This window comes from Ruditapes philippinarum, unplaced genomic scaffold (genome assembly GCF_026571515.1).
Source record: "Ruditapes philippinarum isolate M1 unplaced genomic scaffold, ASM2657151v2 ctg3420_1_1_1_1, whole genome shotgun sequence".
NCBI lineage: Eukaryota > Metazoa > Mollusca > Bivalvia > Venerida > Veneridae > Ruditapes > Ruditapes philippinarum.
This window is the reverse complement of record NW_026857272.1, coordinates 122,990-146,984: the sequence shown is the minus strand read 5'-3', so window position 1 is coordinate 146,984 and position 23,995 is coordinate 122,990. Positions and strand designations below refer to the sequence as shown.

Genomic DNA, 23,995 nt, shown 5'->3' with positions numbered 1-23,995 from the left:
AGAGTGGCATTCAGTGGAGGTTTCACTGTATAGCGATACATAAACAAGTGTTGAAGTTTTGTTTACATGTGTTGCGTTCTTAATTTATATCTGTATCCTTCACCTATCAATTCTACAAGTTTTTCATTCCATGGTTTTATAAAAATTGAGCAAGCAACGTCCCGTGTTTGTGGCAACATTTCGCCAGGTTGCTTGTCTTCCTCGTCCCGTGTGTTTGCATGGCTTTTTCTCATGACTAACTTCATTGTTTCGGCGGGCGGTTCATCTACGAAAAAAACCCAAACACAATCGTTTATCACCTGGTTTTCTCAAAAATGACTAATATGTGGATAGCTTCAAAATTTATTAAGATTGATTTTGAACGAAAAACTTGTACAAAGAATTTTTCTAAGACTTTGTCTTAGAAAATGTATGTTCGAGCAGATGTGTGAAGTTGGCGGCCCAGCGGCCAGGCGGCCTGGCGGCGTGAAGTTGGCGGCCTAACGGCCATGTTACAGAAATATTATTTTAACAATAAAACGGCATTTAATGAAGTTTTAAAGATAATTATTGTTATTTAAAGGATATATTAAAAGAAAAATCACTTTCAGAGAATTTTTTTATTTTGTCATTTTTGTGAAGTTGGCGGCCCAGCGGCCTGGCGGCCTGGCAGCCAAAATTTTTAGTGTGATGGAAATGTTAATTTTACAATAAAACGGCATTTAGTGAAGTTTTAAAGATAAACATTGTTATTTAAAGGATATATAAAAAGAAAAAATCACTTTCAGAGAATTTTTTTTTTATTTTGTCATTTTTTGTGAAGTTGGCGGCCCCAGCGGCCTGGCGGCCTGGCAGCCAAAAATTTTAGTGTGCTGGAAAATGTTATTTGAACAATAAAACGGCATTTAATGAAGTTTTAAAGATAATTATTGTTATTTAAAAGGATATATAAAAAGAAAAATCACTTTCAGAGAATTTTTTTTTTTTTTTGTCATTTTTGTGAAGTTGGCGGCCCAGCGGCCTGGCGGCCAAAAAATAAAATGTTATAGAAATGTTATTTTAACAATAAAACGGCATTTAATGAAGTTTTAAAGATAATTATTGTTATTTAAAGGATATATAAAAAGAAAAAAATCACTTTCAGAGATTTTTTTTAATTTTGTCATTTTTGTGAAGTTGGCGACCCAGCGGCCTGGCGGCCGAAAATTTTTAATGTGGTAGAAATGTTATTTTAACAATAAACGGCATTTAATGAAGTTTTAAAGATAAACATTGTTATTTAAAGGATATAATAAAACGAAAAAATCACTTTCAGATATTTTTTTTATTTTGTCATTTTTGTGAAGTTGGCGGCCCAGCGGCCTGGCGGCCAAAAAAATTAATGTTACAGAAATATTATTTTAACAATAAAACGGCATTTAATGAAGTTTTAAAGATAAACATTGTTATTTTAAGGATTTATAAAAAGGAAAAATCACTTTCAGGGAACTTTTTTATTTTCTCATTTTCCATCGGGAACGAGCCTTAGCGTTTGGATTTCTCTATCCTCTATCCAACCCAATGATAGCTTATTTATCTCACTCACCTGGACACACAAGAAATCAGTGAAACTACTGGCTACGCGCATTACAACGTACCTAGTTTTGAAAAAGCGGGGGCTTAGGCGCCTGACTTTCTATGATTAAAAAAGCATTATGTACGTCCGCAGAAATTCTACTGACCAAGTTTTATGTGTGATCCCTCATCAAAAAAGCAAGGTTATCATGATAAAACACATCAATATTAAAGTCGGCAAGTGTCATAATATAAGTGTTTATAAGGAATTCAGTCGGTTGACAAAAAGCGTTTATCGTTTACAAAGCTTTTTTCTACTTATTTGGTTAATTTGGCCGATTATTCAATTAAAATATTATCAAAATGAGATTCGTCATCAACAAGCATCTATTATTTGAGAGATAATAAAATTATAAACCCCCTTCATCATTTCCGATACAGGACCTTATCTGTTTTAATGTTTGGTTGAAAACAGGTTTGTACCTTAAAGATTAAAGTGATAGCGTTTGTGTAGATGAGCTACGCAATTCGCGGGTCAGTGATTTTCCGCAAATATTACGAAAATTTTCAAACAATATTTTTTTGTTTTATTATTTATATCAGATACATAGGTAAATGTGTTGAGTACGTCTAAAATAATTATTTAGTGACGCAGTGGTCAAGTCAACTATAAGGGTGTAAAACAGTTATCATATTGTATTTATCTTCTTTTAACGATACAAATAAACAAAAAACTAACCAATTTGCCAACTGTCCACTTAACGCAGTAGGTAAAACTGTTAGTTAAATTTCTAGTTAAATTACAATGCAATGCAGGTTCGATTCGCAAAAAGTTATTTACTGTATGAAGAATTTTTAAATGTACTACGATTACCTAATATTTATAATTTGAATATATGGATCAATATATAACATTATTTTTTTACTTTTCTGATAATGCTTTCTCCTGATGTGTGGCGTTTTCTCTAACTGTACACAAGTGCATATCAACCCGTGTCCCAAAAAATATCTGATGCATTTTGTAACTATTTGAAACAAAACCGGTCAAATAAGAAAAAGATCCATTAGACAGCCAAATGTAATAGTACTTATATATATATATACCATGATTCGACCATGAATATATAACACTTAAACGGTCGCTCTGTCTACTGCGCTATCAAGGCACATAAAAATCTCACGTTTTACTTTGTGTTTTAATTCATAAGGAATCAGCTTGCCTTACTTTTTTATGGAAAGCCATGGCTGTCTGATATTGCTCTTTTTCAATTTTATTTAACCATTTGGATAATATATAAGTTCGCTTCGACTATATATGACTTGAAAAACACCTTCTTATTTAACCGGAATCCATTATATTAATCCACAGTTACAATATATGAAACCCATACCGTCAGTGTATGAAAAACAGAGTTAGCAATATATAAGTTGATTTTTTCTCGATATATGATTCCAGTTTTTGCGATATATGGTACCAAAGTAGCCATGTATGGAATCAGATATCCTTATATGAAACCGAAATTTCAATATATTAATTCATAAATTTATAAAAACCAAAGTAGAAATATATAAGTTTGGTTATCACATGATATGATACCAATTCTTCAGTATATGGTACCAAAATAGCCATATATGGAACCAGATATCCTGGTATTAAACCGAATTATCAATATATTAATTGATTTTTCAATATATGAAACCAGTGTATCAATTTATGAAACCAAAGTAGAAATATATAAGTTTGGTTATCACATTATATGATACCAATTCTTCAATATATTGTACCGAAGTAAGCCATATATGGAACCAGATGCCCTTATATGAAACCGAATTATTAATATATTATTTCATTTTTACAATATATGAAACCATTTTTTAATGGATGGAACCAAAGAAGCAGTATATATGTTGATGTTACATTCTATGATAGAAATATTCATTATATGGAACCAATTTAGCCTAATTTCAAGTCAACAAGTCACTGGGTTCTGTTATAACAATGCATACACTTTTTCATAAAATTAATTATTTTGACTGGTTATTTTGAAACTTTGTGAGTAGATTAACCTTGATGTGTCCTACTGGCCATGCCCCTATTTTTGATCAAAGGTAAAGGTCGAGATAAACTTTTGTTTAAATATGTTTCTTATTTATGGTCAGTACGACTTAGTAGCTTAAATTATGACTTTGAAATTTTACATACACCTCGTACATATATAACGATTAAGTTTTGCCTGCCCAGCCCATTTTAAAGGCCAAAGTAATTGAATGTGACGTTAAATTCAAATATATGTCCTTATTTTAGAAAATTGTGCAGTTTGCCATTAGTAAAGCCCACGCTGATCTTTTGACAGTTCAACAACAAAATATTGGCGCGAAACTGTAATACCGGTGCGAGGATAGAATACAGCCTTTAAAAAACGTCCCGTCAGTATAATAATGACATTTTGGTTCCACGCATTGCTCATTTGGTTCCATTATTTTGGAAAAGTGGATTCATATACTAGCAAAACCTATGACAACCTATGACAATATATTGAGACATTGGTGCCATATAATGTAAAAATCAACATATATATGGGAACTTCAGTCCAATACATTGATAAAATGGTTTCATTAAAAAATTATATTTGTAAAAACGATTTAATATATTGATAATTCGGTTTTATATAAGGACATCTGGTTCCATATATTGCTACTTTGGTATCATATATTGAAGAACTGGTATCATATAATGTGATAATCACCTTATATTTTGCTACTTCGGTTACATTACTGATCCAACTTCAGTCCAATACATTGGTAAACTGGTTTTCATATATTGTAAAAATGAATTATTATATTGATAATTCGGTTTCATATCAGGACATCTGGTTCCATTTATTCCATGTATTGCTACTTTTGGTACAAATATATTGAAGAATTGGTATCATATAATGTGATAACCAACTTATATATTTCTACTTTGGTTTCATAAATTGATAAATTGGATTCATATATTGAAAAATTAATTGATATATTGATATTAACGGATTCATATAAGGATATCTGATTCCATACATGGCTACTTTGGTACCATATATTGAAGGAACTGGAATCATTATATTGAGAAAATCTACTTATATATTGCTAACTCTGTTTCATACACTGACGGTATGGTTTTCATATATTGTAACTGTGGATTAACATTACCGGATTCCCGGTTAAATAAGAAGGTGTTTTTCAATTCATATATAGTCGAAGTGAACTTATATATTATCCAAATGGTTAAATAAATTGGAAAAGAACAATATAAGACAGCCATGGCTTTCCATATTTTTTTCGCATTGTTATCAATCTTTGTTATGTAAACAAAGGTTAACCTCGAACTCGATAACGTTTACATTAACGGGCCATGCCATTATTGGCGACGCCGGTGAGCGGCGTCGTCTTATATGGAATGCTTTTTATTTTTGCCTATGGAAGGAGCTGTTATTATTAGCAGTTAATTTCATGTTGAGTTAATTAGATTTATTTTGATTCGTAAAAATCAAGTAAAACAAATATGTTGTTATATTTGTATTTAATAACTTTATATAAAAAAGCATGTTGTGCATTGTGATATTATTTTTCACGAAATTGCAGGCTCAGTTTAAACAGCTTGTCCCTTAGTTTTAATTGACAATACTAAAACCCGGATTTTCGAATATCGTTGTGGGTCTACATTGATAGCCGTAACCATTTCGTTCCTGAATTCATTTATTATATTTTTTCAAAATTTTTCTTACAAGAAGAAAGTTCACCTGCAAATGAGTATAAGGATAGGTAATGGACTGTTGTTAACGATTTATCCTATTGATTTTATCCATATTACGTTGATCTGTTGCACAGAATGGTTGTTTTTACAAAGTGTACCAGTATCCGGATGTTGAAAGCTATCCGATTTTCTGCAATAACTGCTGTCACATGGTCATCTATTTTTTTATGAATACTTTACCATTAATTTGCATGGCTTAATAAAACTGACTGAGCCTGCAAACATTTCGTAATTTTAATGTTTAGGGTGTTCTCTTGGGTTTCAGGTTTTCAGTCTTTTTAAGGGGAAGTAACTCATGTTTACTAAATTATTTTGTTCTTTTCTGTCTACTCTATCTTTAGTATTACTTACTATTTTTTGTTTTTTTATAAAATTTACCAGTTGTAAGGTCATCAAAAGCAGAGAGGCCCCTGATGAGTGAATATTGATATATATTTTTTACTGGCTTGATATACCCTAGACCAGATTTTTCTAGTTTGTTCAGTTGGTACATACCTATAGGTATTCTGCTAGAGGCATTTTCTAATCACTATGTTGAAATTATTATTTTCTATGTGTTTGTATATGAATTGTTACTAAAATATAACCTTTGGTAAAAATGAAAAAGTAGAATATTTAAGCTATACATATAGGTGCTCATTTTAAACACTTGATTACATTATATGCAGTTAGTTATACATTGTATAGTAGTCTAATGGAAGGTTAAAAGAGGGACAGTATTTGTTATTGTAAGAGATATGCATTTAATGTTTTAGACACTAACACAACTTAATCTGTAACACATGATATAGACTATTTGAGATTTTTTTTTTTTTTACTTTTATACTATACAATATCATGTATACATTATAGTTTTCTTTCTACAAGATTATGAATTCCTGTCAATAGGATGTTATATTTATTTTTAATGGAAACCTGAGAATTATTAATGTAATGTGCATACAAGTGTATCATTGTATATGGATATAATGTGTATTTCTGTATTTAAAGACTTACAGTTATGATGGATGAGACTTGCATTTAAATTAATTAATGATAATACATATATTGATCAGTCTACAGGTTATAGCTGTTTATACCCAGTGTTAGCTGGCTAATAATAGTATCTATAACAGAGTTTATATATTCTACTAGATTTTGAATTCCATCCATTAGTACCAATGTTAATGTTAGGATTTCATATTTATTTAATAGAAACTGGGAATTATTAATGTTATGTGCATACATGTATATCTTAGTATATTGATATGATGAGACTTATAATATTTCTGAATTTAAAGAGTTACAGTTTATGTCATTATTATTAAAGGGATGATACTTTCATTTTAAAGTTATAAATGATAATGCATGTATTGATTGAAAAATGTCCTGAAACTTGGATCAAGCAATATAATTGATAAAGTCTCAAAAAATCATATTTTGAATGGTTATTCTAATTTTTTTTTCTAACATGTGCATAGATTGAAAAGGACAGCTTTCTGTCTTATCTATTTGTAATGGAGGGACACCGGTCTCAAATTTCCAAGCTTCAGGTCTCCTGAGTCAACCCGACAACAGACTTTTCATAGAGTAGATTGTTACTTTGCCCTTGAATAAATTTTGTACACTTTAATTTTATAGCAGGTGATTTTTGCCACATGAAAACCAACAAAGTACAAAAAATAACAAGGCGCCAGACACAAAGTGGTGTGTTTGTTGCATTTTCATGTTTTCGCCCAGTGCCCTTGATGCAAAATACAAATCAGCCTTCATAAAATTTCACAAAAATCATAGAAAAAGGGTTAGTTTTTTATCCGTACAAAAAATAGATATTGTACATGTATTAGCACAGTTATGTTCACTTTCAAATTGACCTGTTATAAATAATGGCACAAAAAATAGTTTACTGTCTAAGCCCTTTTTAGTAAAAAATAATTATACATAATATATAAATTGTTATTTTAATTTAGACTATGAGTATGTAAGGTTTTTATTTCTTATTTATTAATTAAGAATTAATTATCTGTTGAATTTAAAAATCTAAATATCTGTCACGGTTTAGAACTGTTCACTATTTAGGCCAGAAAATGTGTAAGCGGCCAGATAGTTCAATCGCTTACAGCCGCGGTACATTATTCTGTGGGTCACAGGTTTGAGTTCTGGTCAAGCTGAAAAATTTCTCATCCAGTGACTGCATATAACCATGAGTTTAATTCACTATGCTCTGTAAACATCAGAAATTCAAGCACATAAACCAATAGAGTGGGGAAATATGTTGTGGTTTAGAACTATTTCATTATTAAAGAGAAAATGTGTAGCCGGCCGGATAGCTCAGTTGGTCTTCTGAAAGTCATGGGTTCGAGTCATGGTCAGGCAGTTTAAGTCAGGGTTTAGAAGTGGTTTTTCTCATTTAATAGATTGTACTTTATTTGAAATGGACAAAGGCAGTATTGCATGATACTTTTAGATCTACAAAGCATTTGATACAGTTTGATCACACTATACTGCACATGAAGAAGTTATTTTTCTTCTTCTTTCATGGAACTTGAAGTATCTGCCATATGTAATGACATTCTTACATGCTTCAAGTCTTATCTCTGATAGCAGCTGGTTGATGTGGCTGGTTCTCCTTCTACTACTGCTCTGAGTACCTATGGTGTCCCCCTGATGTTCATTTTAGGTCCTCTTTTATGTCTAATATATGTCAAATGACATGTCTGCAACCTAAGCAATAAGCTTTTTATTATATGCACAGGCACAAGTATCAGACATGGGAAGAAAAAAATATGACAAGATTGATAAAAAAAGTTGTGTTCATCTTAAAATTGTCACAAACCAAAAAAAATGTAAATAATGACCCCCTTTTAAAAATATACTTTAAGTTAATAGTATATTTTTAAAGGGGGGTCATTATTTACATTTTTTTTTTTTTGGTTTTTGACACTTTTAAGATGAACACAGTTTTTTTTATCAAATCTGGTCATACTTTTTCTTCCCAGGTCCGATACTCGTGCCTGTGATTATATGATGATGACAGGTATCCTTGTATTTGGTAAAATAAATAGTAAGATTAGTTAATTGACTATAAATTGTCTTTGCATCTTGGCAAAACAGAGTCTTTTCTTTTTGGTTTAAGTTTCAACTTAAACTGGGCCTATCCTCCAGGTCACATGAAATGGTACTTCTATAAAGTACACATCTTTTGTTAAGTATTTAGGTGCAAACCTGGATCAAATTCATTTGGCGTCGCCCTTTGATGCTTTGCATCAATGCTTTTCTTGTGATATAATGGATTGTGCAAGTTATTCAGTTATTTCACTTTGCATTTTTATTGATATATAAAATGAAGGTGGATATGGATACGTACAACTGAGCAGCGTAGTGGTTAGAGAGTTCTGATTATGAGGAGAAAGTTGGATGATATATTCTATTATTCATTTAGTGTTAAGTGTCTTGCTCAAGAAAATAATAGAAAATAGCAAATGCAAAATTATAAATAATTACCTAATCTGTGTCGCAATTACAACGGTTAATGATAATAATACCTGTCATATATATATGTCAGATATTTTTTCTTGCATATTGTAAATATTCCATTATATTTTTAATTCTTTATCTTTATTTTCAACGCAAATTGAAATCATTACAGCCGTAACTATTTTCTTACAACAGCGTATGAAATTGCAACTTCATTCATAACGGAAAAATGACGTCATCCTAAGCGTGCCGATGTACAGCATGCGACTCGTCTGGCACCCCCTCCCATGCCAGATGAAATTTCCGGCATGTGTAAAACACACGAAAACGCCTGTTTGCTATGCAACTCCATCATCTTCATAAATCATCGATCGGCTTAAACTATTTCGCAATACTTTTTGGCTCTTCTCCAATTTCAGGAGATAGACTGGTACACTTGTCTCCGATCAATCGCAACTTTTTGGCCCTTTAATATTATTATAGATAATAGCCGAGGCAGTTCCGAATGTAGCTGATTATGTTCCGATTGTTCCCCTAGATTGGAGCAAACTCCTCGCAGCGGTTACTTCCCCTGATTTGTACAGTAACAAAGCGTGACGTAACCGCTGTGAGGAGTTTGAGATTGGAGGTGGACTGGTTCTCTGTCGAGTATGTCTCATGTGTCCTACTTGGCTATATTTTTACGAGTTTTTCACAAAGTTTACTGTACTTCACGCATCTTCATAATTATTTAGATGAAGATCAGCGCATCTTCATATATAAACGAAGAGGTGAAGATTGATATTGCGAAATAGCATGAATAATAAAAGAAATGCATTTCGAAATGGCCTATAGAAATTTTCTTACATAAAGTTTAAATTAAATTCCTTTCACGGCAAACATTCACGAATTCGAAAACCTAGGTTAACGCCGTTTTCCGGTACTTTCTTTACATAGCTGTGGGAAATTCCGTTAATGGAGTGTAATAACGAATTCTTCGTTTTTGGTCGTTATTGAATCAACAGATACTACTATGTAGGAAAATAATTAAATATCATTGTAGGAATAATTCCATACAAAAATAAAGTAAAATACGCAAGTTTAATCACAAAAAATCTCTCGTTATTTATTATGGAAGATGCCACTACGACTGTTTTAATTTCATTGAATTTCATAATAAAGAATTCAATTTTATAAAAATTTGCAATAGTTGTTGAGGGAACATTGATAATTTTCAATCACGTCAAGTTTTTTCACCTTACACGGCGAAATAATGATAGAAAAGTAAATGTTCCAGTGGTATGTACTTCATTTGGTGAAATTCCCCGGAGGTAAACCCGTAACATACCGGAAAATGGTGTGACGAATAAGTCTATAAACTGAAGTCAAAGTGAAGGAATCACATATTCATATATGAAGCAATAACCTTTTAAACATCTTTAATAGATCCATGGAAACAACATGTATTTAATAAATAGGCGATGTAATTGCGTTGTTTTTTTTGTTTTGTTTTTTCTTTCTTTCTCTTTTTTGCTGAAATCACGAGAGCCTGACCCGGTGCGTAGTTTGCGTAACGCACTTACGTGAGTACAATTTATCTAGGAAAATGAAAATAATATATAATATGATGTGAAATTATCAGCATAACAATTGTAGAGGCATACATATTTGATGTGTCGTACAATAGGTCAGGATGTGGCAACTATTGATCAAATGGGTATTCTTCTTTAGTTCAGATAATCTTTATGTTCATTAATGTGTTCGTTTAAACATATGCATTGTATATCTCTTTACATTTCAACACATTTTTATCTTTACAGACCTTAAATAAATAAGCGTTGAACACTTTCAACTTCATTATAAACATATACATACAAACTTGCATATCAAAAATAACTTACATGACGTCACTTATTGTCCAGAGACAGCGACATTATTAGCCGAGAAAATGTTCTAAGACTAAGACTACATCCTACTTTATTCGAAAACATGTTTAATCCCGCAAATTTCGAAGCGTCAGAATGAAAAATAAAATAAAGTTCAATATTTAGAAAAATAAAGTTCGCGATTCTGAAAAGAGACGTGGAATAGTCTAAGTATGTGCTACCGACTCACTTCCGACGGTTTTTATGTTTGTATTATCCTTTGTTTTCTTTAGGCTGTGCTAGGCTGCCAGGCTGCCAGGCTGCCAGGCTGCTAGGCTGTTAGGCTGCTAACTTCACAATTTTCGAAGCGTAAAAAAATCAATATTAAAAAAAATAAAGTTAGCGATACTGAAAAAAGACGTGGAATAGTCTAGATATGTGCTACCGACTCATTTCCGACGGTTTTCATGTTTTTATTATCCTTTGTTTTCTTTAGGCTGTTAGGCTGCTAGGCTGCAAGGCTGCTAACTTCACAATTTTCGAAGTTCAATATTTAAAAAAAAAATTCGCGATACTGCAAAAAAACGTGGAATAGTCTAAGTATTTGCTACCGACTCATTTCCGACGGTTTTCATGTTTGTACATTCCTGCTAGGCTGCTAACTTCACAAATTTCGAAGCGTCAGAATAAAAAAAAAAATATGTTACGATAAAGTTCAACATCTTAAAAAATAAAGATCACGATATTGAAAAAGGCGTGGAATGATCTAAAGAAGTGCTACTAATGTATTTCCGACGATTTTCATGTTTGTACTATTCTTATTTTGTTTTAGGCTGCTAAGCTGCCAGGCTGCAAGGCTGCCAACTTCAGGCTGCTGGGCTGCTAGGTGGACCCGAAAAATAAATATTTTAAAACTTCATAAAGGACCATTCATATTTGTTACAGAAATTGTACACCATATATTATTAGCCTGCGTTCAAGTCTTTCATTCTTATGTGCTTCTGTTCGGCTGATCGATATTATTAAAACCATTTCAATAACTGTAAAAGTTTACAAGATCACCAACTTCACAAAAATTATAAAATAAAGAAAAAAAATGACAAAATAAAAACTTTCTCTGAAAGTGATTTTTTCTTTATATGTATCCTTTAAATAACAACAATAATCTTTAAAACTTCATTAAATGCCGTTTTATTGTTGAAATAACATTTCTATAACATTAATTTTTTTGGCCGCCAGGCCGCTGGGCCGCCAACTTCACAAAAATGACAAAATAAAAAATTCTCTAAAAGTGATTTTTTTCTTTTTATATATCCTTTAAATAACAATAATTATCTTTAAAACTTCATTAAATGCCGTTTTATTGTTAAAATAACATTTCCAGCACACTAAAATTTTTGGCTGCCAGGCCGCCAGGCCGCTGGGCCGCCAACTTCACAAAAATGACAAAATAAAAAAAATTCTCTGAAAGTGATTTTTTCTTTTTATATATCCTTTAAATAACAATAAATATCTTTAAAACTTCATTAAATAACGTTTTATTGTTAAAATAATATTTCTATAACATTACTTTTTTTGGCCGCTAGGCCGCTGGGTCGCTGGGCCGCCAACTTCACAAAAATGACAAAATAAAAAAAAAATCTCTGAAAGTGATTTTTTCTTTTTATATATCCTTTAAATAACAATAATTATCTTTAAAACTTCATCAAATGCCGTTTTATTGTTAAAATAATATTTCTGTAATATTAATTTTTTTGGCCGCTGGGCCGCCAACTTTACAAAAATGACAAAATAAAAAAATTCTCTTAACGTGATTTTTTCGTTTTATATATCCTTTAAATAACAATAATTATCTTTAAAACTTCATCAAATACCGTTTTATTGTTAAAACAATATTTCTGTAACATTAATTTTTTTGGCCGCTGGGCCGCCAACTTCACAAAAATGACAAAATAAAAAAATTCTCTTAAAGTGATTTTTTTCGTTTTATATATCCTTTAAATAACAATAATTATCTTTAAAACTTCATTAAATGCCGTTTTATTGTTAAAATAACATTTCTATTTTAATTTTAACATTAATTTGTTTGGCCCCAAGGCCGCTGGGCCGCCAACTTCACGCCGCCAGGCCGCCAGGCCGCTGGGCCGCCAACTTCACACATCTTGTTCGAGCATTAGTTATATATTTATCTTTATATAATCTGCCTCACCAACCACAAATGCTATGAAAACATTCTGTTTACTGTTGAAGCCTTTTAGAACACGTTATATACGGTCATGTCAATAAGTGAATGATATTGATGATAGACAACCTTTATCCTGATCAATTTTATTGGAATTCAACACCTATCTCAGTGATATAACGTGTTGTTTCTCCTCAACTATATAATAGCCTCTTCGTGGAAACTGATACTACCCTTGCTACCATTGCAGAACAAGATCAAGTCAGTGTTTATTTTGAGATTTTCTCTACATATGATGAATTCTTTTGCCCAGGTGGCCCAGTTCATTTTATATATTTATCGTGATGATCGCTATAGAAAACATATATATTGATCTACCTTAATATGAGCATGCAATGAAAACTATGGAAGAAATGTTATGATTGAGTCACCTGTATGTAAGAAGAGTTGGTTGGAGACAGAGACAGGGTGAGGGTATACGAACCTTTATCAATACCTACCGAGACCTAAGAATGTGTACACATCTTTCATGGTATCACCTATATGTTGTGCATAGTTCTCAACTTTTATAATCTTAATTTGCTCACGTGGAAATGCTCGGAAATAATCTTCTATGTAAATGTGATAAAACCCAACTTGAACTCGTAACTTTAAAAAGAAAATAAGCCAGCTAAGAAATATTAAATGTGAGGAAGCTAACCAGCAAGTTTAAGGGAGTTTTTGGTTACACAACTGGTTGAGGCGTATGGCATTATAACAGTGTCGGTATGACCAAGCCAAAACATAAGAACTTTTATAACATTCGTCAAAACGTTCCGTACATGTTCGAACAACATCGAATCTATCCGTATCTTATAATTTTTATGAACGTTTATTTAGAGTCTGATTTTTACGCCGCATAATATTTTTATATAGCTCTACGGACAGGATGTATCGCATATAGCTCCTCAAGAGATATCGTTTTGTTCCAACAAATAAATGTCACGACTTTGACGAATAAAGCTCCCCGTCATGAAGTTGGTCAACGTCACCATCTATACAATCATCAAAGTCATAACAATTATCACAACCATCATCATCGAAATCGTCATAATAAAAATCTTCATAACGTCCATCATATTTACGAAAATCATCATCGTCATCATAATCATCACCATTTTCATTATGATGACAATAATCATCATCACCTTTATCTTCACCATTATCATCAACAAAATCATCATAAAGTCTATCATCATCTTCATCAAAATCATCATCACCTTTATCGTATCATCATCATCATGATAAAAATCACCATCAAGTTCAAAATAGTTATCACCTCCAACGTCATCTTTCACCATCAACAAAATCGTCAGCACCTTATCATCATCATCAGAAATAGAATCATAATTATCACAACCCCAATCATCATCATCTTCATTAGAATAATCATTACGTCATCCAAAATATAATAATAATCATATGTAATGATAATCATTCGCATTATCACCATTAAATCATTTTCATCTCCGCCATCATCAAGCTAAAAATTATTAACACTTTCATCATCACTTACATCATTAAAATCATAATCATCATCGAAATTCATCATGACAGAACCTTTCCCCCTTAAACCTTACATGTTTCAGTATTATATCCATATAAATATGTTTAACATGACTTGCTAAAATATCAGGCACTGGGAAAGAGTACTTATTGATAGTAATGATGATGATGATGTAATGCTAATGGTACCGATGATAATGATGTAACAATAATGTTAATGATCATGATGATGTACTGATGACGATGATGTTTTGGTGATGACAATAATCAGCTAATGGTGGTGGTGATGATGTGGATAACAATGTCTCCATGATGACGATGATTATGTCCCCATCATGATGATTTACTGATAGAAATAATGATGATGATGCACTGATGATGTACTGATGATGATGATGATGTTCTGATGATGATGATGTACTGATGATGGTGATTATGATGATGTTGATGTATTTTAAAGATGATGACAATGTTCTGAGGATGATGATTATATTTTATCATTGACATTAAGTATAGAAAGAGATTTATCCGTCAAAACGGGACATCTTGAGCTCCCTTTTGTTGGCAGCTATATTTGTTGCACTTATTAAATATTTTAAGAACAAAATTATGAAATTAATTTAATGAATTGTATAGAATTGTCTATATAAGTATAATAAATTTGATTAAAAAAGAACAATAAATAATCACAAATATACGTATACCCTAGGTTTGACAGAAATGACTTGTGAAACGTTTTAAAAAGTGAAACCTACCGCTGGTTCCATAAAATATGTGCAGTAACGAACGGTGTATCTTCTTAAACAGTCGTTCATATAATATAACGATGACACTACTTGTTTATGAAATTCTTCCGCGCTCTCTCCGTCCTCTCCAAAATATAGATATTCCGAATATAACCTGGAGTAAGTTGATCCTTATATTAGGCATGAAATATAGATATTCCGAATATAACCTGGAGTAAGTTAATCCTTATATAGATATTCCGAATATAACCTGGAGTAAGTTAATCCTTATATAGATATTCCGATAACCTGGAGTAAGTTAATCCTTATATAAGGCATGAAATATAGATATTCCGAATATAACCTGCAGTAAGTTAATCCTTATATAAGGCATGAAATGTAGATATTCCGAATATAACCTGGAGTAAGTTAATCCTTATATAAGGCATGAAATGTAGATATTCCGAATATAACCTGGAGTAAGTTAATCCTTATATAAGGCAAGAAATATAGATATTCCGAATATAACCTGCAGTAAGTTAATCCTTACATAAGGCATGAAATATAAATATTCCGAATATACTTTGCAGTAAGTTAATCCTTATATAAGGCAAGAAATATAGATATTCCGAATATAACCTGCAGTAAGTTAATCCTTATATAAGGCATGAAATATAAATATTCCGAATATACTTTGCAGTAAGTTAATCCTTATATAAGGCATGAAATATAAATATTCCGAATATACTTTGCAGTAAGTTAATCCTTATATAAGCCATGGAATATAGATATTCCGAATATACTTTGCAGTAAGTTAATCCTTATATAAGGCATGAAATATAAATATTCCGAATATAGCCTGCAGTAGGTTAATCCTTATATAAGGCATGAAATATAGATATTCCGAATATAACCTGCAGTAAGTTAATCCTTATATAAGGCATGAAATATAGATATTCCGAATATAACCTGCAGTAAGTTAAATCCTTATATAAGGCATGGAATATGAAATTCTCTATACTTAAGATGAAAACAAAAATCATTTAATCTTTTCAAACTATACGCATAATAAAAACAAATTTCTGAAACGTGAACCATATAAAATAGGTCTACAGGCTGCAAGGATGTCCCTTTTTAAGGTGGAATATATTTTAGATAAGATGATGATATAATGATAATAATGATGATGCTAGTTTTCGTGGTAATTTAGTTTTCGTTAATGTCGCAATATCAAAATTCATGTTTAACAACTGGTATTATGTCAATATTAAGCCCGTCTCACACAGAATACACAGCTTATACGGTTGTGTATAAACCATGAGTTTATCCGAGTTACATTCGGGCCATTCGTGTGTATCCGTGTACACCGGAACGCCGGAATGTGAAAATAACGCACTTTTCGTGCAATAAGTAACACAGAATTGTGCAATAAATGGCAGATACCTGACAGGATTTCCAACGCGGTAAGTAAACTGGCCAATATATATTTTTTATTTAACCGAACTGAAAAGAAAAAGAAATAGCCGCAAACAGTTGCGAAGACATGACTCTTTATCCCTCATCAAGATTATTTCCACGAAATTGTTTACTTTTCAAGATCATCCGTGACCGCCGTTTTGAGCGAGATTTTGGTTGTTTTTTTTCGACCCGCTATTAGTACAACGATGCATATTATACGGTATAATTACGATTTTCGGTACGCAAGTGACATTTACTTAACTTCTGGTGACATAGAAAATTGAAATAAGCTGATAAAATGGGATTCAAGTCGTTTTTATGAAGTAACGCCGACGTACGTGAATTGTGCTTCGAGGTAACGCCGGAAAATGTGATTTTTTCGTATAAGGTACTGAACTGTTACACAGGTTTAATACCATAAATCGGCAAGTATCAGCACTTTTCAAATATATTTTTGTGGGGAAACTTTAATTCGTTTTATACAGAATTCATTTTAGTTTGATTGCGTAGAAAATAAAGACACAGTCTCGATTCGGTCCCTGAAACCACAGAGCTATAAAGTTAGTTAAGTAATATAAGCCTTTGCTGAAGTGAGTAGGAAGCAATGCGTGAAAAAGTTCCTACTCAAGGAAATAACGGGGTAGCAACGGGGTAGCAATTCCTTAATACCTATTGAGATGGGCTTTGTTAAATTATAGAATCTTTCATTGTTCACACTCTTTATTAATTATTTGACATACGGTAGTAAACACAAAGAAGTCCACTTTAGACCTTCATGGCATGGATAGATAAAATCTTCCTGCACAAACACATCTCTCGTAGCTCTCCATATACATTGAGTTAAGAAACTCTAGGTCACCCTTTACCTGGTAAATGTATGAAATGGTTTTGCTCAGCTGTGAACATGGAATAGTTCATTCAAAGTCTGAGAGACTGGCATTAGATATTTAATGTATTTTTGTACAAATGAGCTACCTGAGAACAAATGGTCACTCTGTATGGATGAAACCTGGCTCTATACTGGTGGCCTCTTTTAATGTCATTAGTCCTTTTAGATTTGTAAACGTCTATAGTAATGCATAGCATAAGCTCTTACGGTAGATTCATATGTTTTTCCCATACAAGTTAACATATAATAAGAAACCCTAAGAGTAGGGTTATAATTTATTTAACTTTAGAAGAGGACAATAAGGTTATACTTTTACAAGTTTTGGGCGTTATAGTTTCTAAGTAAAATATATTTTGAATAAAGGTTACTTCCTTATATAAGTTAAGATAAAAAAAATTAAATAAATAATCCATTTTCACAGAAGTTCCCCAGGCAAATTGCTACAGCCAAATATTTGTTTTGGTTGGGTTTAACATCACGCCAACACTATAAAGGAGACTGTGCATTATTTCAGGCATAAAATATACATACACTTCTCTTGATTGTTTTCTATTATTTTCATATTCAATGTATTTGCAAAGGAAGTTTATTATTCTTATTTTGTAACAAGATCAGACGTGGGCAACAAGTTTGCAAATAATAATTTATTTCAGGAAACAATTGTCAAATAGTATTAAGTTACAATATGCAATCAAAATGTTTGTCAAGATCTAATTAGCATTTATTTTTTAATAAGTGACGAAGAAAATACATTAGCAAAGTCGCAAATCATTTGATTATATTCGCCGTTGTATGGCGTTTAACCTGAGTGTGTAGTGATAATTCTGTACCATATATGAAATAAATTACATTTTCCCGCGTTACCGCGAAGCACAATTCACGAACATCGGCGTTACCATATAAAAACGGATTGAAACACATTTATTTATTTTCAATTTTCTATATCACCAGAAGTAAAGTTTATGTCACTTGTCTACCGAAAATCAAATTTAAACGGTAATATATGCATTGTTGTACTCATAAAAGCGGACGAAAAGTCAAATGGTGGTCAAGCCATCGTTTTCACGGATGATCTAGAACCGTAAACAATTTCGTGGAAATAATCTTGATGAGGGATAAAGAGTAATGTCTTCTCAGCCGTATGCGACTATTCCTTTTTCAGTTGAGTTAAATGAAAAATATATTTGCCAGTTTACTTACCGCGTTGGAAATCCTGTCAGGTATTTTGATATTGCGGCATTAACGTTTTGTATTGTAACATTTACTGGTAAAGGAAAATGTTGCGACATTTAACGTCATAATTGCGACATTTAACGGCAAAATATGTTAAGACATTTAGGGGCGATTCCGACACTTAGCTTCGTTGCGACATATATCGGCGCCACAATGACTATTATAATATCAATGACGACAATGTCTCGTATAATCCTTGTGATTTAGTACTTCAAGAAATTAACAAATTCTATACCTTGAAACAGGATTTCTAAGCATGATAATTATTTTGGCGTCTGGGTTGATTTTTTTGACAATTTCTGCGTTTGTAAATGGTGGTAATTTCATGCGATTGTCCCTGTGAAATTGTAACAATTTCCGGTTATCCCATAACGTAGACGCGCTACAATCTCCTGTAAAATATTCAAAAATACAAATGTACAGTTATAACAAGTAAAGGTACTATTAAAATGTGAAAACATACATTTTATTATATACTTATAAATGAAATATTGAGAAATATTGATGAAATAAAATGCGTATTTTCATTTTCCGTATTTTCACTGTAAAAATTTATTTTTCACTACAGTGAAACATATTTTCCGTATTTTCACTGGTGTCTTGCCGAACTACTTTCTTTTAAATTATGCCATTACACAAAATTTAAGGGAAAGTCTTTCAAATTTTATAGCAAAAAAGAGAAAAATATATATAATAAACAGAAAATTCAAGTTTTTTCTATAAATACATGAATTATTTTCATCTTGTGGCATGAAAATTACCATATTTCACTCGTGGCTACCGCCACTCATGAAATATTTATTTTCATACCACTCGATGAAAATAAATCATGTATTTATAGAAAAAACTTGAATATCCTCTATGTATTTTATGTTTTATAAATAAAACGAGAAAATGTACAATGTAATGGATAGATAACATATAAATGCATCTGAATATGAATTTGCCGAGAATGTGTGATGCAATGATATGAGGGTGTGTAAGACAATACTATGAGGGTTTGTGGTACAATGCTATGAGGGTGTGTTCGGTATAATGTCATGAGGGTGTGTGAGACAATGCTATGAGGACGTTCGGTATAATATTATGAGGGTGTGTGGGACAATGCAATGAGGGGTGTGGGACAATACTAAGAGAGTGTGGGACAATGCTATGAGGGTGTATGGGACAATGTTATGAAGATGTGTGGTTCCATGCTATGAGGATGTGTGGTACAGTACTATGAGGGTGTGTGGGACAATACTATGAGGATGTGTGGTTCAATGCTATAAGGATGTGTGGTACAGTACTATGAGGATGTGTGGTTCAATGCTATAAGGATGTGTAGTATAGTACTATGAGGGTGTGTGGGACAATGCTACGAGGATGGGCAGTACAATTTTCATCAGCTTAACATGTTCTGAAAAAAAATTTACAGCATCAAAAACTGCATGTTTTAGCTTTTCAAAAGAACGATTTATTTATGTATTTCTGAGTTTTATTGTGCTTTAACAATAAAACAATTTAACAACATTTTACCAAATATCATAGGATGATAGTTCTCCTTTTCAACTTTTGTAATGTCCCACTTTACTGCATAATCAAAATACTCTAAATAACTTGAGAGATTGCCTCTGTTACCTGAAAAAAGTGAATGTTTTATATAATTACGAAATAATGAGTCAGTTTTTACATGACTTTCAAAAGAAAACGTAAGTTAATATCAAAACGTATTTGTAAATTTATATTTCATGCATTATATCCCAGGGAAAGGGGAGTCAAGACCCCGCAACAACAACCAACCTTTCACGCAAAATGCAACGCTGTGGTATTATTGTAATTATCTAAAAAAAATACCTCCCATAAAACGTTTTCTCGTCAGCCAGTGTTGCTCTTTTTGAACTTTTTTTGATATTTGAGGATGTGCTCTTAGTCGTCTAAACAAATCTGTGGTTCCGCACTTTGGGGCTCCGACAAGGTAAAAATACGGAAGACAACGTACACGGGTTGTATTCATGACCCGACTGTGTTCCTCCCAACATGGATTCCTATAGTTTTTTAATAATGGCAGCTTCTCCTTAAAATGTAAACATTTTAGTGGTGATTATCAACGCCTGTAGGTTGTTTTCTTTTCTTCCGAAAAAAACAAACAAAACAAACAAAACAAAAAACCGACGGAGACTATTTTGAGAACAGGATTACATGTACAATTAAATATTTAAAAGAAGTAAAGAAAATAATATATTGAAGCTTTAACCTTTCGATATTCATATCGTATTTGTAATACTAAGAGCTCGAGAATTAACATCAATTAATATGTTATACATGTATCTAAAACAAACCGTTTTCTCTGGCGTATTTTCAGTTCGGTAAAATGGAGCTGTACTTAGTTCATCGTGTCCGTGCCGCTTTTTAGTTACACCAGTCTCAGCGGAAGTTGGATTATTAGCTACACTTGCAGACGTTTTTGTCTTTCCTGACATTCCATGTACGACTGAATTGTTGTTACTTCCGGTAACTGAAATCAGTTTCTGATACAATGAAATTGTTAAACAAAGTTCCAATCGGAACATCTTATAAACATCAATTAGCCAAGGAGATATTAAAGTCACAAATAATATTGAATACGGAATTTCAGCCTTACCTATGTTAAAAATCCATTTATAAAGAAATACATTGTATTTGCTTAGGTTTGTCTGAGTTGAGATAGTTTATACATTCATTATATCGTGTACAAAGTCCACTTGAATTACAGGCACGTTATGTTTCAGAAATAAATAATTGTTGTCTTTCTTCGCCATTTTCATAACGTAAAAGTAATGGTTTTTTCGTTAGATAATTTTCATGCTGGATGCCAGAAATAAAAAAAAGCTTTTGAGAAATAAAAATAAAAGCGTTTCTGGGGCTTAATGTGACTTAGTGGAATCATCATTACTAAATGATAACAAATATATATACCATACCGCTCAACCAAGTATATCACCATTCAAATTCATTTTCCTTCCTCGTGAAAATTTATTACTCGGTTTAAATAGCAAAACCAAAGATATAATATATCTTTAAGAGTTCATTGATAAACCATTTTGTCAAGTTAACAAGGTGATACAAGTCATATACGAAAAACATTCATTACCTAATAACATGTACCAAATTGTGTAAAAGAAAGTTTGTGGGGTTATTTTTTACATTTAAAAATTGATTTTTTTCAATCTGACTAAAGAAACAAAACGGGGAAGCAGGTGTGACATACGATAAGTTGTTATAGATCGGCTGCACATGTTATGCTGATACAAATCATGAAATAAGTTTTCCATAAATTCAATGTAATAAATGCAATGTTTCCGTGCTTAAACAGAAATGCTTCAAACATACCTGGAATACTGTAAACATTTTTTCCCAAACATTATTGATTTTGATTGATACACTCCCTTCTTCCAGAATTGTGAAAAAATGACTCACAAATGAAAAACTTTGCAACGCTTTTCACTCAAAATGGAACAAAACAGCACAATAATACTATTTTCAATTCACAATTGAAAATATATCCTACTTATTGTTTGCATATCTTTCTGTTATGTACCCCAAATAGTTTATATTAGAAATTCAATCTGTCCGTCCTTTTATCCGAAAAGAAGAAATAGATTACTGACAGTGTCCCTGTCATTATTCTTTATAAAAAGTCATCCGTTTCTAGGTATTCATACTCATTCCTGTTGAAATATAATTACCCAGACTCAGAAACTCGAAATTGAATTTCTAATAGAATGACGTTTCTCCACCTTACCTGAAACCTGCATGTATAATATTGACCCAGGTCAGATTTTCAAAGGAAATATGCCCCTTCATCATAAAATACTTACTTAGTTGTAACATATTTATGTTATGAAAGTTTGAAGGTTATTTGAACCACTTTAAGTCAAATCCGTTTCCTGGAAACAACCTTTACAGGTGAAATGAGAGCACACATAGCCGTGACCCAAGTAAGGCTCGAGCCCATGACACGATCCCTCGATTAAGAGACCGACAACTTTACCACCCTTAAAATATTGACTTGGATACATTTACAACACCCTCTCCTGTGTAATATTAAACCCTAATTTACAAAACAATATGACTTGAACTTGTTATTGTTGCAGACGAGAAGTAAATTTGCATTGGTGCTTTTTCATTAAATTCAACAAACAGCTGCCGCATTTGAGATAAAAAAAATCAGATTCGAAATTAAGTCATGATTTAACTTGAAAAAGAAATTTCCGACTACTATTCTTCAATTCATTTATGCCAATCTTCGTTATTTCAAGTATACAAGATGTATTATGAAAGTGGTTAATAGAGTCAACCAATTTTTTGAAATATATAGACCGCGGGAGGGGGACATAATTCCATTTCACTGTGTTCACTAGTTGTAATTCTGTACAATTCGTAAAAGAAGCGAGAAAAGTACTATGTTAAAACAACAACAACAACATTGAACGTTTCGCGTAATTCAATTCCACTTACCTTTAGCGAATTCAAAGCTGCGTGTGATAGGTAAAGTTAAAATCAAGCATACTGCAACAAGAACAAGGAATACCAGAATACGTTTATAAGCGTTCCCATTACTAATTTCAAACCCGTTGCCATTTTCATGCATATCACCTATGTTTCCAAGATTAGAATTTAAATTCACATAAATATATCGATTTCCAGATTAAAATAGGGAAACAACATGTGTGTCATAAAATATCTACTTGACAACAGAATTTGACAACAGATTTTATAGATTATTTCCACGATGACAGCTAGTGAACAGTTTTCAATGATTCTCGGAAAAACGACTGACCTGACCTGGAATAAATGCATTCCGTCAAATTAAACGCAGGCAACATGCATCTTGGTCACTGAAAAACTACCAATTATACTTTAGTCTTTATTTTAGTCTTTACTCTTATTTTTCATATGGCAGGGCTGGGTTTTTGTTTGCTTTTAGACAAACAGGGTGAACTTGAATTCTTACAAAAGTAAGGCACAATGTACGTAAGTCAGCTGTAAACACAATATCATATCGTTCACTGTTTCTTCCTCATCAACCAAGGACGTGCACTATAGATTTTCTTTTTAGTCAATGTCGGATTAAAGTTGGGTGACACTCGCCAAAAGATGGACATTTTTATACGTCATATTCCGACATTACATTTACTTTTAATCATAAGCCACCATTCATTTCTAACATTTTTCTACCACAATCTTACTAGTCTCTGACATCAAACTACACAACCTGTTTCTCTACCAGAGTAACTTGTTGTCGATTAAATTACATGTACTGCTAGCCGGTTTGCAAGTGACTGATAATGCAATACAATAGCGTAATCTTTG

At 32.1% G+C, this 23,995-nt stretch overlaps 1 protein-coding gene across 1 annotated transcript; it reads right to left on the bottom strand.

The window, feature by feature from the left end:
• Nucleotides 1-66: 66 nt before the first annotated feature.
• LOC132749239 (carbohydrate sulfotransferase 15-like) lies at nt 67-23,571 on the bottom strand (the record flags this gene model as incomplete). Its single annotated transcript, XM_060738957.1, has 8 exons — nt 23,141-23,571; nt 20,983-21,158; nt 20,498-20,717; nt 20,180-20,281; nt 18,897-19,053; nt 15,112-15,256; nt 13,312-13,459; nt 67-265 (listed from the first exon to the last, which is right to left on the bottom strand). Coding segments are annotated over exons 1-8 (1,280 nt in total), but the record flags the coding sequence as incomplete, so codon positions are not given.
• Between the last annotated feature and the right edge of the window lie 424 nt (nt 23,572-23,995).